Here is a 14,783-nt window from a genome sequence, read left to right on the forward strand (position 1 = left end):
GTTGAACAAAATTCTCGAAATAGAATGATTTTAGTCAACAGAAAGCCTGATCAGATTAACAATGACTTACTTACTTTCAGTTGGCTTCTGTGCTGGAAATTATCCAAGGGGCTCCTGTTATGAACTTTTTCCAGGGATCCACAAATTTATCTTTACAAATGATCTTCCTAACAGCCACATCACTTCTTGCAGCAGTCACAGTGCCTTTTTATTTTGAGATTTCAGTGTCTCGCAACACATTGGGCCCTTTGACAGCTCCTATGAAAAACTTTTATGAGTTACGTGGGGTTAGGATTGTGGTCGTCAGGCCTTTGAAGTTTGAGACTGGTTGCAATGTAGTTTGGAGGGACAGCTTACCATTGTTACTGGTGACTTAAAGTAGGTTCTTAAGCTCCTAACTTCACGTAGATATCTATAATCTTTTGAGAGAGTTAGATCCTCTGAATTCTATGCCTTTAATGGACTCTCTTGGAGGGTTTCAAACATGGGAAATGCTCATTGGGGAATTCAGTTTCCTGTGCAATTCCCATGGGCTTTCTGCATGACACCGACATGTACCTCAATCTACGTAGCTTCAACATTTCAATGGCCTTTGGAATATCTGTGGCTATGTAACAACTCGTCAAATATTCAAAGCACAGAGATGCAGTTTGGTGGATGATATGTTCACAAAATTTGAATGATTGCCACTTAATTTCGCTATGGTTTAATTGTCTTCCTTCTTTAATGAAACACTGGATGACCGACTTAGAACATAGAATATTACAATGCAGTACGGGCCCTTCGGCCCTCGATGTTGCGCTGCCCTGTGAAACCAATCTGAAGCCCATCTAATCTACACTATTCCATTCTGGTCCATATGCCTATGCTTACTATTATTAAGCTTTATAGAGCAGCATGCTTGCAGAAATAAGAATAAAGTGCTTTTGTTTTGTTCTTTTATGATATATGAACAGGGAAGAGTTTGTCTGAAGTTCTGGCAATGACTCCAGCATTAGTTGCTCCAAGGTGAGACTGAGCACCAAAACTCAGTGGTTCAGGCTGCTTTGTCATGGTAAGCAGAAGGAGTTTTGCTGTTATCACGATCATTTTGCTGATAAGCAAATAATTGAGAGACATGATTCATGCATGTGGATGGATAAGACCTCTTTTTCTGTCATCCCCACTGCTAGTGGAGGTGCTCTGTTCAGAGATCACAATGCCAAATGTGTGAAATAGGAGGAGAATGCAGGTGGGCTTAAGTGCAGGCAGTTTGTTGCTGTCTGGCACATATAAATAATTTGACTTTGGTCTAACCTGTACATGAAAAAAGTACACTATTTTTCTACAGTTGAATCACCAGATTGATTGTCCCTCAAGTGAGCACAGATAGTGTTCACTGATGTGGTGTATATAACATTTGTGGTGTCAGCAGAAGGCTACTTTGAACCATTTACAGTGTAATAACATTTTTGTCTTTATTGAAGTAACAATTTCGAATTTGAGAACTCTTTTGATTTCTGATGTACATGAATGACTTTTTGATCTTGAAGCATTTCCATGTTTTCCACTGATTTTGGTGGTTGCAAAAGCTTGGCTTTTATAAGCCAGGATATAATCTACAACCCAGCCCATGCTGGTTATTTCTTTGTAATTGCAACACCTTTTATGATCAAATACCTTTTGGTGACAGATGGTACAGTGATATATTACAGGTATTGTAACAGATGAGTTTTACTGTGGTCAGGACTGTAAGAAAAGCAAGCTATAAATTTGACCTGAGCCAGTGACACAAATTTATGTAGCTGTGGGAAATTGGGGTAAAGGTACATTGCAGCCAAGTGATATTTTTGGATGGTATATATAAAAGTGAATGTGTTCAGTTCCAACTAGATTTGGAACCGAGGAAACATTTTTTTTGAGGAAGAATCAAATTTGCATTCTGAATCTTTGAGTGCTGCTTTAATTCCTCTATGTCCTATTAAAATGAGATCATCGAGAGTCTATGATTTGCATCTGGATACGCAGGCTAACTTGTCATGGTGTACAGCTTGTAGTTGAAGCACTTGCCATCCTTTCAGCCAGTTTGAGTTTGCGTGTTTAACATTAACCACCCGAATTTGTTTACCTTTATGCTGTGCATGTTTTGCCTAAAATATGTAAGCATAATTTGAGGTGGAATTCTGACTGACCCTTTTAAAATTTTTGACCCATATCGCACTTACTGTTTTTACATTTTATCTTGAGAGCAGATTTTATTTAATTTTTGATCTATCCTCTAGTAACTAATTGGATAGATTTCAAAAATATTGGTAATTCAAGTGAAGTTATATATATTAAAGTGAACAGCCCTTTGATAACTTCCTTTTATTTTGCAGCAAGACCACATGACTTTTTTGACGCACAAACAATGGATGCAATACGACATCGGGCCATCTGCTTTAACCTGTCAACTCATATTGAAAGCCATGGAAATGGGCATAGTGTTGTGTTCCATAGCACAGTGAGTAAAATTTTCCTAATGGACTGCTTTTCTACTTAATGCTGTTGACTTGCAGGCATGAAAATAAGTTCTTAGTATCATAATATCCTTTCAACTCAATCTAGTGGAGACTGCAAATGTGGGCTGGAAGTACATAGGATAAAAGATTGAGACAGACGTCTGTCAAGTGAGAACATACATGGCTCATTTCTTGCTAGGTTTCTTGTGATAATTAAGTATGCTGACGAGACAACTCCATCTGTAACAATATCACAATTTACTCTGGCCATATTCCCCTCATTGTACATTCTGGCGATTGATGGTTGGATGCTTCATACAAAAAAAGTCTTCTGCAGTGACTGCGTTTATGTATCAACTGGATGAGCATATGAAATCCATTTAATAGTGAGGTCTTCCAATTGAATGTTAGTCATTCAACGATGTTTAGTCTATTGTTAATCATAAATTCCTGAATTATTTAATAGTGTTGAGCTGATTGATCGCTGTTAGGTTGAGAGCAGTTTGGGATTCCATGTTGGCCTTTGCACCCTGGACTAGCGAGCAGTAACATCAACTACCATAGACTATTGTATACAAATGTAAGTCTTGAACATATTAAAATCCCACAACAGGTTGTCTGAGTGCACTTGTGTATCGTATAGAGACTCAGTAGTTTTGCATCCAGGTACATTAGGCTATCTGTCATGTCATGAAGCTTTTGTGTAAGCAATTTCCACCCTTTTAGCCAATTTGAGATGATGTACATAACATGAACCACTTATTTTTGTTGTTTTGCCTAAAATATGCAAAATATGTAAAATATATCAAGCTGAGCAATAAAAATGAATGTGAGCAGTTGGACCTTTCTCTGCACTGAGGAACTGTGCATCACTTATGAGAAGATGGTAAAGACAAACTGTTTCAGAGAATGATTGTTTTCAGTAGTTTAATTTGATAAATCAGTGCCTTCCCATAGATTTTTGTCAAAAGAAATAATTTTACGGCAGCAAAAGAAACCTGGATATGTTAAATTTTATGGGTTCAGTTCAGTATTTTTCCAACTTTATTACAGTCTACCAGAAGAAAGGGATTATATCTGTTTGATTAATTCATACAAACGAAATTCCATAAAAAAAAAGTCCTGCTTCACAGCAATGCAAATCATGCATGTTTAGTTAACACACAAACTAACCATTTATTAATATAATCAAAGGCAATTTCTAGACATAGACTCGATACCCATTCAGTTGCTTTTAGGACACTTTACTATCCACCAGTGGTCCTACCTTAAGTTTCACTGAAGAATAAAATCCCTGCGAAACAACTGCTGGTTGCTACGATCCCCAGAGCCAATGTGATAAACCACAGATTTTTGTCTATTGGTATTATGAATTCACCGCTGGTATGATGACTTCATACAGTCATTCTGCATTTTAATGCACTTAATAAATTATGCCTTCAAAGCTGATCCAGATAAGCTGAGGAAATCTATTGCAGAAAATTGCTGGGGAGCAAAGTAAAGGGCTTGCAAGCTAAGTATTGATCTAGGGTTGATATATACACAAGGTTTTTTAAATTCATTTTGTGGGGATGCAGGTGTCACTGGCTGGCCAGCATTTATTGCCTGTGCTAGTTGCTCTTGAGAAGGTGGTAGTGAGTAGCCTTTTTGAGCACTGCAGTCCCTAATGTCATGAGGGAGGGAATTCCAGGATTTTGACCCAGAAGCAGTAAAGGAATGGCAATATAATTACAAGTCAGGATAGTGAGTGGCTTAGAGGGGCACTTGATGGTGTTCCCATGTATTAGATTAGATTAGATTACATTACAGTGTGGAAACAGGCCCTTCGGCCCAACAAGTCCACACCGACCCGCCGAAGCGAAACCCACCCATACCCCTACATTTACCCCTTACCTAACACTACGGGCAATTTAGCATGGCCAATTCACCTGACCCTGCACATCTTTGGACTGTGGGAGGAAACCGGAGCACCCGGAGGAAACCCACGCAGACACGGGGAGAACGTGCAAACTCCACACAGTCAGTCGCCTGAGGCGGGAATTGAACCCGGGTCTCAGGCGCTGTGAGGCAGCAGTGCTAACCACTGTGCCACCGTGCCGCTAGAAAGACAAGGGATTGTTGACCTTGTCTTTCTAGCTGGAAATGGTCGTGGGTTTGGAAGGTGCTGTCTAAGAATCTTTGAATTTCTCCAGTGCATCTTTTAAATAATACACATTGTTGCTATTGAGTGATAGTGGAGAGAATAGATACTTGTGGATGCAATGCCAATCAAGCAGGCTGCTTTGGATGGTGTCAAGCTGCTTGTGTTATTGGGGCTGCACTCATCCAGGCAAATGGGGAGTATTCCATGGCTCTCCTGACTTTTTAGATGATTTGTAGACTCTGGGAAATGTGGTGGTGAGGTATTCGCCGCAGTATTCCTCGCTTCTGATCTGCTCCTGTAGCTACTGTATTTATGTGGTGAATCCAGTTGAGTTCCTGATCAATGATAACTCCCAAAGGGCAGTGGCTAGATTGTCTCATTAGTAATGGCCATAGCATGCATTTGTGCAGCGCGAATGTTATTTGGTTGACACATAATGCAATCTATATTACATAGCATTAACTCCTTGTTAGTTTCTGTGTATGCACATTGGCTGAGGATTGGATTATAGTGCACTTGCCTCAGTTCAAAGTATCATCAGAGGCTTTCTGTTGAGGATTATTTTCAACTGTTTGAACAAAGCAATACACCTGCACATGGATCTGTGTATATCGTGATGGAATAGAGAAATGTTGGTCAATAAACAATGTAGCTAGCTGAAAAACTTGAACTAGCAGTGATGAATACAGGATAATTTGCATTTTTCAATGTCAAATCAGGTTCTTCAGTTTAGTTAACCCCTGTGATTGTGCTGATGTTTGTCACTCCTTTGAACTAAATGTCCTCGTCAGTCTTGATCAGGTGGTATAGCTATGTGCAAGCAATATTAAACTTGTTTCTACTAGCTGACCTTGTGATGCTTCATAAACATCAAAATTTCAGCACAATGCTTGGTTTGGAAAAAGGTTAGATGATTGAGCAAAATATAGACCAGGGAGCAGGCACCAAACCAGTTAAATTTCTTCAGCAGATTCTGAATTAACTCCTTAGATTCAATTACTTGAAGGCATGATGTCCTGATGCCCCTCAAGGCAAATACCCATGTAACCTCCACGTGTTTTAAATTGCTGTCTTCTGTCATCCATTTCACAGGTATTGAGAAAGTCAATGGGCTGGATGGGTAAAGGACCAGAGTTCCCATCTTTTGTATGAGATATTAAACCAGGGCCCCGTCAAAACACAGTAGATACTAAAATACTCTGTTACTATTTCAACTAAGAGCAGGGTAATTATCTTCTGTGACCTAGGCGGTATTTAGTCCTCAGTTGTAAATTGCGTAGGACATTGTGGTCATTAGCATATTACTCTGACTTTATTGTGCTCAAATGGCTGCTGTATTTCTTGAATTCTGCTAGGTACTACTTTCCAAAGGTGCTTTTAGGAAATGTGGTTGTACAAAGAACTATATAAATGCATACCTATGTTTATGCAAAAGTATCAGGAATGTTGTTAGATTGGGGGCATTGGGTTATAGTTGCTGCAGAGGTATTTTGTTATATGCACAGCACCTCAGCCTAAGTTACTCAAGATGTTAAGTTGGTGAGAACAATTCAGCTTCACAGTAAACTGCCATACTCTCATTTTATGAGACTGTGTTTCCACATTTATTATCCATTAATGTTGCTTATGCTCCTAAGAGCTTAGCTGTTTGGAACACAACTCACTGTTTTGACCTTCAAACAGGGGTTATGTTTCTGATCAAAGAAATAATGGGAGCCATCTAGAGGTGACACTTCAGTCTGTATCTGTTTTGTTCTTAAAACAAAACAAAGACCTGTTGATGGTGGAAATCGGCAACCTTTTCCTAGCTACAGTCAGTTCTAAAGCAGGGTCACTGGAGTCTAACATTAATCGTTTTGTTTTTGTCTCTGTTTTGTTCTTCGTGGATTAACCAGAAACTCTGCAGTGCGGTCAGGGGACCCAATCCATGCTTTATAGGTTAGATATTACATGGGGCATGTGTTCTAACAGACATGAATGGTTTGTTTTTATTTCTCTTCGTTTTCACAATTGCATCCTTGTTTTTAATACTTTATTTAACCTCAATATGTACTAACCTGTAAGGTAGGTTTTTTCAGACTGTTTTCTGAGAGTTTAGCCCATTGCTCTTCCAGTTTCTGACTAATTTGTTATAAAATGTTGCTAAATTAGTAACTTTCTTCTTGAGTCAGGATGGCTTGTGCAAGAAATGAAGTGACATGACTGAGTTATTGAAACAGGATAAGATGGTGTTCTGCTTATCTGACAAACAGTTCTTCACCTTTGTATATATAATGTTGAGCATACTGAATAAAATATCCTGTTGCGCACGAAATTTAGAGAGAATGTTTGGACACACTGACTTAAATGTTTGCTGCATTGTTGCTGAGCTTTAGGCACAAATTCTATTATTTTTACTGTGGAAATATTTAGTTCAAGAGAATACAGCAACTACAAAATCCTTTCTGCCAATGTAAAATCACTCTAAATTTGAAACTCTAAAGTGTTTATAGTATGCCTGAATTTTCCCTTCCAATTGAGGTTAGACCCTCCATGTCAATGTAGGTGCGTTGAATTGGACCTTGTTTAGGCGTTTCCTTTGATCAGAGGGAGAAATTAGAGTTTTTGTGGGGTTGCAATTTTTGTGTTCATCCCACCAATGCTTGTCACAGAATATAACATGATGTTAAATGTATGAACCCTTTCCTTTTGATTCTCAGAATATAAACTGTCCTTAAACTGTGAAAATGTAGATTTAAAATAGACCATGTTCACCACATCAAGTTGGAGCAGGGTATGGAGGAATTCGTTATAGATGCTAATCGTAGAAAGAAAGACTAGATAGCTGTGAGGTAAATCATTGCTTTAATAAATTGTTCTCGTTCAAGCTGATTTTTGGTCATTTAATCTTTTTTCTTTGCTCCTTTTTTCCCCCGGCCCTTTGTTTTTTTTTAAATCACTAAGACCTTGCGCTGAATGTTAACAATGTCCATTTTACACAATATTATCTGCAAGGCAAAGGAGACTTTTGGAGGGATTGCAAGTAATTATATCTCAGGAACTCCCAAAGTAGAAATGGCTGCAAAAGGAGAGGGGGAAATTAAATATTTGTTTCTGATGCAAAGATGTAGAAACCTTCACTGATTAAGAATCTAGAAAGAATACAGTTAGACCAGGGAGAAAGTTTCTTTGTCCCATTCTCTCAAAAAGCATGGGAGGATTCTGCATTATCCTTAACCCACTGCTTCTAAATCCCTTTTAAAGGAAGCATTTCAAATAGTTAAATGTTTTACACAGTACAGTGGAGTTCAGTAGATTTCCTTGCATCATTGGCATGGTAGACTTGCACAGGAAATACCCCAGTTTTAATGCAGCACATCACAAGTGCACACCAGTACCAATCTGGTGATCACCATTTTTGAGCTCATGCAGAATGCTAATCTTGTGAATGATAGCTGCCATTGAGAAGATTGCCAGTCGCTTCCTGTACAGAAGCAACTCATCCTACAGTCTGACACAGCTGATAGGGCTACCAATCTCTATTGGATTCTGCTTAAATCAGTGAGATTAGCAAATAATAGAATTTGAAGCCTCCTTTTATGTTTGGCAATCTAATTTCTTTCTTACATAGTTGATTCATATTAGCTGAAGCTAAAATGATGTTAATCATAGCAACTCTAAGAATGCAATGGCTAGATTACAATAACAGTTTTTCAGTAAAATGGTGTACAAAATAAAGAACTCCTCCAAACATTTGTTGTATGATGTGCAATCTAATGTATTTGTCCACAAGAGGGCAGCCAGCACTCATTTTAAAGAAGCTGCATTTCTTTAGACCTCTCCATGAGCTTTGAGTCAAAGTTGTGACAGTATTTGGCCTCAGTTTGTTTTCTACTGTAGTTGAAATATGGATGCAAGATGTCAAAGTGCATAGCACCCTTTTTGTTTTTGTAATTACAAGGCATCCAAAGTCGAACATTTTGAAATTTTATCACTATTGTAACATAATAGAACATACCAGCTAAGTTTTAGTCCTCATAAAAACAGTGTGTTCAGTAAGCATATAAACCCTCGGTGCCCTTTGGTTCTTAAGTGACTTCATGGATTTTCTTCATTGCACATGAGAAGGTTGAAGTCTTTGCTTTAACATCCCACCTGAACGTTTGCACTTCTGTCATTGGAGTGTAGCCTCATTTGTTTCGTCTCTGGAGCCTGACACACACCCCCACCCCAATCTTATGACTAAGATGCAAGAATTCTGCCAACTAAACAATGTTACTCTTCTTACAGAAAAACTGAGTGCCACTTTCATCCATGCTGGGATGCTTTAATTTACAGCACAGCCACTAATTTAGAAGTACAGTTTTTGATCTGGATGATTGAGACATTGGTGTACATCTCATGATGTTTGATTGTTAAAAGATTTAGCCATTTGAATCCTGTGAAAGCACACTGCATTTGGTATATTGTGGACAATTCTGAGCATATCCTGAGGAGCAGCATTCAAGATCAAGCTTGGGCTATTGTGAAGGGTTTCATGTTTATCATGTATTGAACCTTATGTGGAGCTAATATGTGCTAGTTTATGTTAAATAGTTTTTAAAAAAACTATTTAATATGTACATATAACTACATTGAAAATAAGTTTATTGAGAACAGAACTTTAATATTTTATAATTTTGACTTTAATTCAACTTTAGAAGGAAAGACTAAAGTTTACCACAGGCTGTTGTGCTGTAACACACTTCGTTAGCTTGAATTGGCTAATCTTGATTGACAAATTATGGACGTTGCTTGGAGAACATAACTTTTCAACTGAACGACTATAGCGATTTTCTATTAGTGATCTTCTACAGCATAATTTTCTATAGTGGGTTTCCATAGCACAGTTTTCTGTAGTGTAAAATTGCAGAGGAACAAACTGTTGTATTATAACAGAATGACCTCTGCCGAATTATTTGAAGTCTGGTGTTTTTGTCAAATGAACTCAAGTTGCACAGTCATATAATTGAAGCATGGCTTGTCTGCCACTCATTGGATACTTCTCAAAAGTGCACTTGCATTTAAAGGTGTGGGGAGGCTGAGTAGTGTTGCTGTGCATTTGTGGTAATTTGCAAACTGCCTGTTTCCTGGGCAAAGTGCTCTGGTGATTAAGTACTGTCTGCCATGAAAGCTGATCTAGAGATGGGGACTTAGAACCACTGAGGAGAAAATCCCCAAAAGAGAGATATCTAGATTAACCCCATGATTGATTATTAGCAATGTTACTAGAGATCAGACAGATTATTAAATGTCACATGAATTGTGCAGATGTTAGATTATGGATGATATGTTTTGAAACTCTCCTTTATTTCAGCAATGAAATACATTTCTGCAGGTGAGTTGATTGGATTTTATGGCTTTTGAGATAAGCATCCTGAAGCTTATTTCCTTCATCTGCAGGAAATGCAGTCAGATCCTGCTCCTCACAGAACGAGTTAGGGAACTGGAACTGGAGTTGGATGAACTGAGGATTATTCGAGAGGCTGAGAGGGTGATAGAAGCTACAGGGACATAGCTATGCCAGAGAACAGAGGTAGCTGGGTAACCGTTAGAGGTGGGAAGGGGAGGAAGCAGGCAGTGCAGGGATCTCCTGTGGTCGTTCCCCTAAACAATAAGTATACCGCTTTGGATACTGTTGGGGTAGCAGGGGTAAGCTGCAGTGACCGGGTCTGTGGCGCGAGGTCTGGCTCTGAGACTCTGAAGGGAAAGGGGGAGAGGAGGAGAGCGCTAGTTATAGGAGACTCTCTATTTAGAGGGACGGACAGGCGGTTCTGTGGACATGGGCGAGACTCTCGGATGGTTTGTTGCCTCCCGGGTGCCAGGGTCCGAGACGTCTCGGACCATGTCTTCAGAATCCTTAAGGGGGAGGGTGTGCAGCCAGAAGTCGTGGTGCACGTTGGCACCAACGACATAGGTAGGAAGAGGGGTGGGGAGATCATTCAAGAGCTCAGGGAGTTAGGCTGGAAGCTAAAAGCTAGGACAGACAGAGTCGTCATCTCTGGGTTGTTGCCGGTGCCATGTGACAGTGAGGCAAGGAATAGGGAGAGAGTGCAGTTGAACATGTGGCTGCAAGGATGGTGTAGGAAGGGAGGGCTTCAGGTATTTGGACAATTGGACTGCATTCTGGGGAAGGTGGGACCTGGACAAGCAGGACGGGTTGCACCTGAACCAGAAGGGCACCAATATCCTGGGGGGTAGGTTTGCTAGCACTCTTCGGGGGGGTTTAAACTAATTTGGCAGGGGGGTGGAATCCGGACTTGTAGTCCAGCAAGTAGGCTAGCTGTTTGTCAGGATGTCCAAGAATGTAGGGAGGCTGTGAAGAAGGTAGCACAGACAGGGAATACTTGCGGACACACAGATGGGTTCAAGTGCGTATACTTCAACGCAAGGAGCATCAGAAATAAGGTGGGTGAACTTAAGGCGTGGATCAGTACCTGGGACTACGATGTGGCCATCACGGAAATGTGGATAGAAGAGGGACAGGAATGGTTGTTGGAGGTTCCTGCTTACAGATGTTTCAGTAAGATTAGGGAGGGTGGTAAAAAAGGACGGGGGGTGGCGTTGCTAATTAGAAATGGTATAACGGCTGCAGAAAGGCAGTTCGAGGGGGATCTGCCTTTGGAGGTAGTATGGGCTGAGGTCAGAAATAGGAAAGGTGCAGTCACCTTGTTGGGTGTTTACTATAGGCCCCCCAATAGCAGCAGAGATGTGGAGAAACAGATTGGGAAACAGATTTTGGAAAGGTGCAGAAGCCACAGGGTAGTAGTCATGGGTGATTTCAACTTGCCAAATATTGATTGGAAGCTCTTTAGATCAAGTCGATTGGATGGGGCGGTGTTTGTGCAGTGTGTCCAGGAAACTTTTCTAACTCAGTATGTAGATTGTCCGACCAGAGGGGAGGCCATGTTGGATTTGGTACTCGGTAATGAACCGGGACAAGTGATGGGCTTGTTAGTGGGTGAACATTTTGGTGATGGTGACCACAATTCTGTGACTTTCACCTTGGTTATGGAGAGAGAGAGGTGCGTGCAACAGGGTAGGTTTTACAATTGGGGGAAGGGTAATTGCGATGCTGTAAGACAGGATCTGAGGAGCATAAGTTGGGAGCATAGGCTGTCAGGGAAGGATGTCGTGAAAATGTGGAACTTTTTCAAGGAGCAGATACAACGTGTCCTTGATATGTACCTGTCAGGCAGGAAAGAAATGGTCGTGTGAGGGAACCTTGGTTGACGAGGGAGGTTGAATGTCTTGTAAAGAGGAAGAAGGAGGATTACATAAGGTTGAGGAAACAGGGTTCAGACAGAGCAGTGGAGGGATACAGGATAGCCAGAAGGGACCTGAAGAAAGGGATTAGGAGAGCTAAGAGAGGGCATGAAAAATCTTTGGCGGGTAGGATCAAGGATAACCCCAAGGCCTTTTATGCGTATGTGAGAAACATGAGAATGACGAGAACAAGGGTAGGTCCGATCAAGGACAGTAGTGGGAGACTGTGTATTGAGTCGGAAGAGATAGGAGAGGTCTTGAATGAGTACTTTTCTTCAGTATTTACGAACGAGAGGGACCGTATTGTTGAAGGGGAGAGTGTGAAACGGACTGGTAAGCTAGAGGAGATACTTGTTAGGAAGGAAGATGTGTTGGACATTTTGAACAACTTGAGGATAGACAAGTCCCCCGGGCCTGACTGGATATATCCTAGGATTATGTGGGAAGCAAAAGAACTTGCAACGATCTTTTCCTTTTCACTGTCAACGGGGGTGGTACCAGGGGACTGGAGAGTGGAGAATGTTGTGCCCCTGATCAAAAAAGGGAATAGGGATAACCCCAGGAATTACAGGCCAGTTAGTCTTACTTCGGTGGTAGGCAAAGTAATGGAAAGGGTACTGAGGGATAGGATTTATGAGTATCTGGAAAGACACTGCTTGATTAGGGACAGCCAGCACGGATTTGTGAAGGGTAAGTCTTGCCTTACAAGTCTTATTGAATTCTTTGAGGAGGTGACCAAGCATGTGCATGAGGGTAGAGCAGTGGATGTAGTATACATGGATTTTAGTAAGGCATTTGATAAGGTTCCCCATGGTAGGCTTATGCGGAAAGTCAGGAGGCATGGGATAGAGGGAAATTTGGCCAATTGGATAGAAAACTGGCTAACCGGTCGAAGTCAGAGAATGGTGGTAGATGGCAAATATTCAGCCTGGAGCCCAGTTACGAGTGGAGTTCCGCAGGGATCAGTTCTGGGTCCTCTGCTGTTTGTAATTTTTATTAATGACTTGGATGAGGGAGTCGAAGGGTGGGTCAGTTAATTCTGCAGATGATACGAAAATTGGTGGAGTTGTGGATAGTGAGGAGGGCTGTTGTCGGCTGCAAAGAGACTTGGATATGATGCAGAGCTGGGCTGAGGAGTGGCAGATGGAGTTCAACCTTGCCAAGTGTGAGGTTGTCCATTTTGGAAAGACAAATAAGAATGCGGAATACAGGGTTAACAGTAGGGTTCTTAGTGAGGTGGAGGAACAGAGGGATCTTGGGGTCTATGTTCATAGATCTTTGAAAGTTGCCACTCAGGTGGATAGAGCTTGTAAGAAGGCCTATGGTGTATTAGCGTTCATTAGCAGAGGGATTGAATTCGAGAGTCGTGAAGTGATGTTGCAACTGTACAGGACTTTGGTTAGGCCACATTTGGAGTGCTGTGTGCAGTTCTGGTCGCCTCACTTTAGGAAAGATGTGGAAGCTTTGGAGAGGGTGCAGAGAAGATTTACCAGGATGTTGCCTGGAATGGAGAATAGGTCGGTACGAGGATAGGTTGATCGTGCTAGGCCTTTTCTCGTTGGAACGGCAAAGGATGAGGGGTGACTTGATAGAGGTTTATAAGATGATCAGAGGAATAGATAGAATAGACAGTCAGAAACTTTTTCCCCGGGTGCAACAGAGTGTTACAAGGGGACATAAATTTAAGGTGAAGGGTGGAAGGTATAGGGGAGATGTCAGGGGTGGGTTCTTTACCCAGAGAGTGGTGGGAGCATGGAATGCGCTGCCTGTGGGAGTGTTAGAATCAGAATCTTTGGTGACCTTTAAGCGGCAATTGGATATGTACATGGATGGGTGCTTAAGCTAGGACAAATGTTCGGCACAACATCGTGGGCCGAAGGGCCTGTTCTGTGCTGTATTGTTCTATGTTCTATGAAGCATATCCACAAAAGCTTGAATGGAACTGTGAATGACCTGGTTACACATTGAATGGTCATTTATCAATAATCCATTCTGAAGTAGAATTTTGTTCTGTTTCTTGCATTATTTTGAGAATTTTTAAAATCACACAATGTGCTGTACAAAAGGCAACTTTTTTGCCAGTATATCCAATAAGATTTGAAACTGGTATTTTCTAATTGGTAAATTTCCTCTAAATTGTGTTTCTGGGAGGTGATCATACATATTCACATCATGCAGTAAGGTGGATCATTGTATTATTGATACTTACCACGTGAATTGCCTCAGCTTCAAGAGAGAGTACAAACATTGGGTTGAATGTCCAGACATATTTTGGGAAAAGTACAGCATGTCCTCAGTCTCGATGTCGAATATCATTGTTACGTTACATTACATGGCTTTTATTGTAAGAGGTTTTGTAACATTTTCAATTCCAGATTTGATAGCCTTAATGTAGCTTCTTGAAATAAAATTATAAGATTAGCTTGTTCATTTTTCAGATGAGAGCTGCAGAAACTGAAGCAATCAATAAAATTGTCATAAATATATTGCAGTAATGGTCACCTCTGGGACAGAAGCACTGTTGGGACCCTTAGGATGTTGAAATATTATGTCAGTGTAGGAGAAAGGGATTTGTTCGCAAAATTCAAAGATTTGCTCTTGATTTTCCTTTGCTCATGAACTTTCAACCATGTTCGGAGGTGAGAGACAATAAATGATGATTTGAAGGACAAAATATGGAAGTGAGCACCAGGAGCAGGAAAAATGTTCCTTGTAAAGGAATCTTGTCTCAAGGCATTAAAATTGATGTGAACACAGTTTAATCTTTGGTCTGTCATTTGAAGTGTAAGCACCAACCATATGTTAATTTGGATATTTGTATTTCTGGGAAGCGTTTAAATATGAATCAGGACTGCAAAACATAAAATTAAAATAGT

At 40.6% G+C, this 14,783-nt stretch overlaps 1 protein-coding gene across 9 annotated transcripts in view; it reads left to right on the forward strand.

The window, feature by feature from the left end:
* Positions 1–14,783, forward strand: part of aebp2 (AE binding protein 2) — a 91,739-nt gene that overhangs the window by 34,756 nt on the left and 42,200 nt on the right. For all 9 annotated transcript variants that reach the window (XR_006315051.2, XR_006315052.2, XR_006315050.2 and 6 more), the window contains exon 5: positions 2,358–2,482. Coding sequence is in view for 6 of the 9 variants with exons in the window: in XM_043713486.2 (XP_043569421.2) it covers positions 2,358–2,482 (125 nt within the window). In the remaining 3 variants the exon portion in view is untranslated. The remainder of the gene's footprint in view (positions 1–2,357; positions 2,483–14,783) is intronic.

This window comes from Chiloscyllium plagiosum, unplaced genomic scaffold (genome assembly GCF_037043375.1).
Source record: "Chiloscyllium plagiosum isolate Xiang-an unplaced genomic scaffold, Cpla_swu_hap1 HiC_scaffold_23, whole genome shotgun sequence".
NCBI lineage: Eukaryota > Metazoa > Chordata > Chondrichthyes > Orectolobiformes > Hemiscylliidae > Chiloscyllium > Chiloscyllium plagiosum.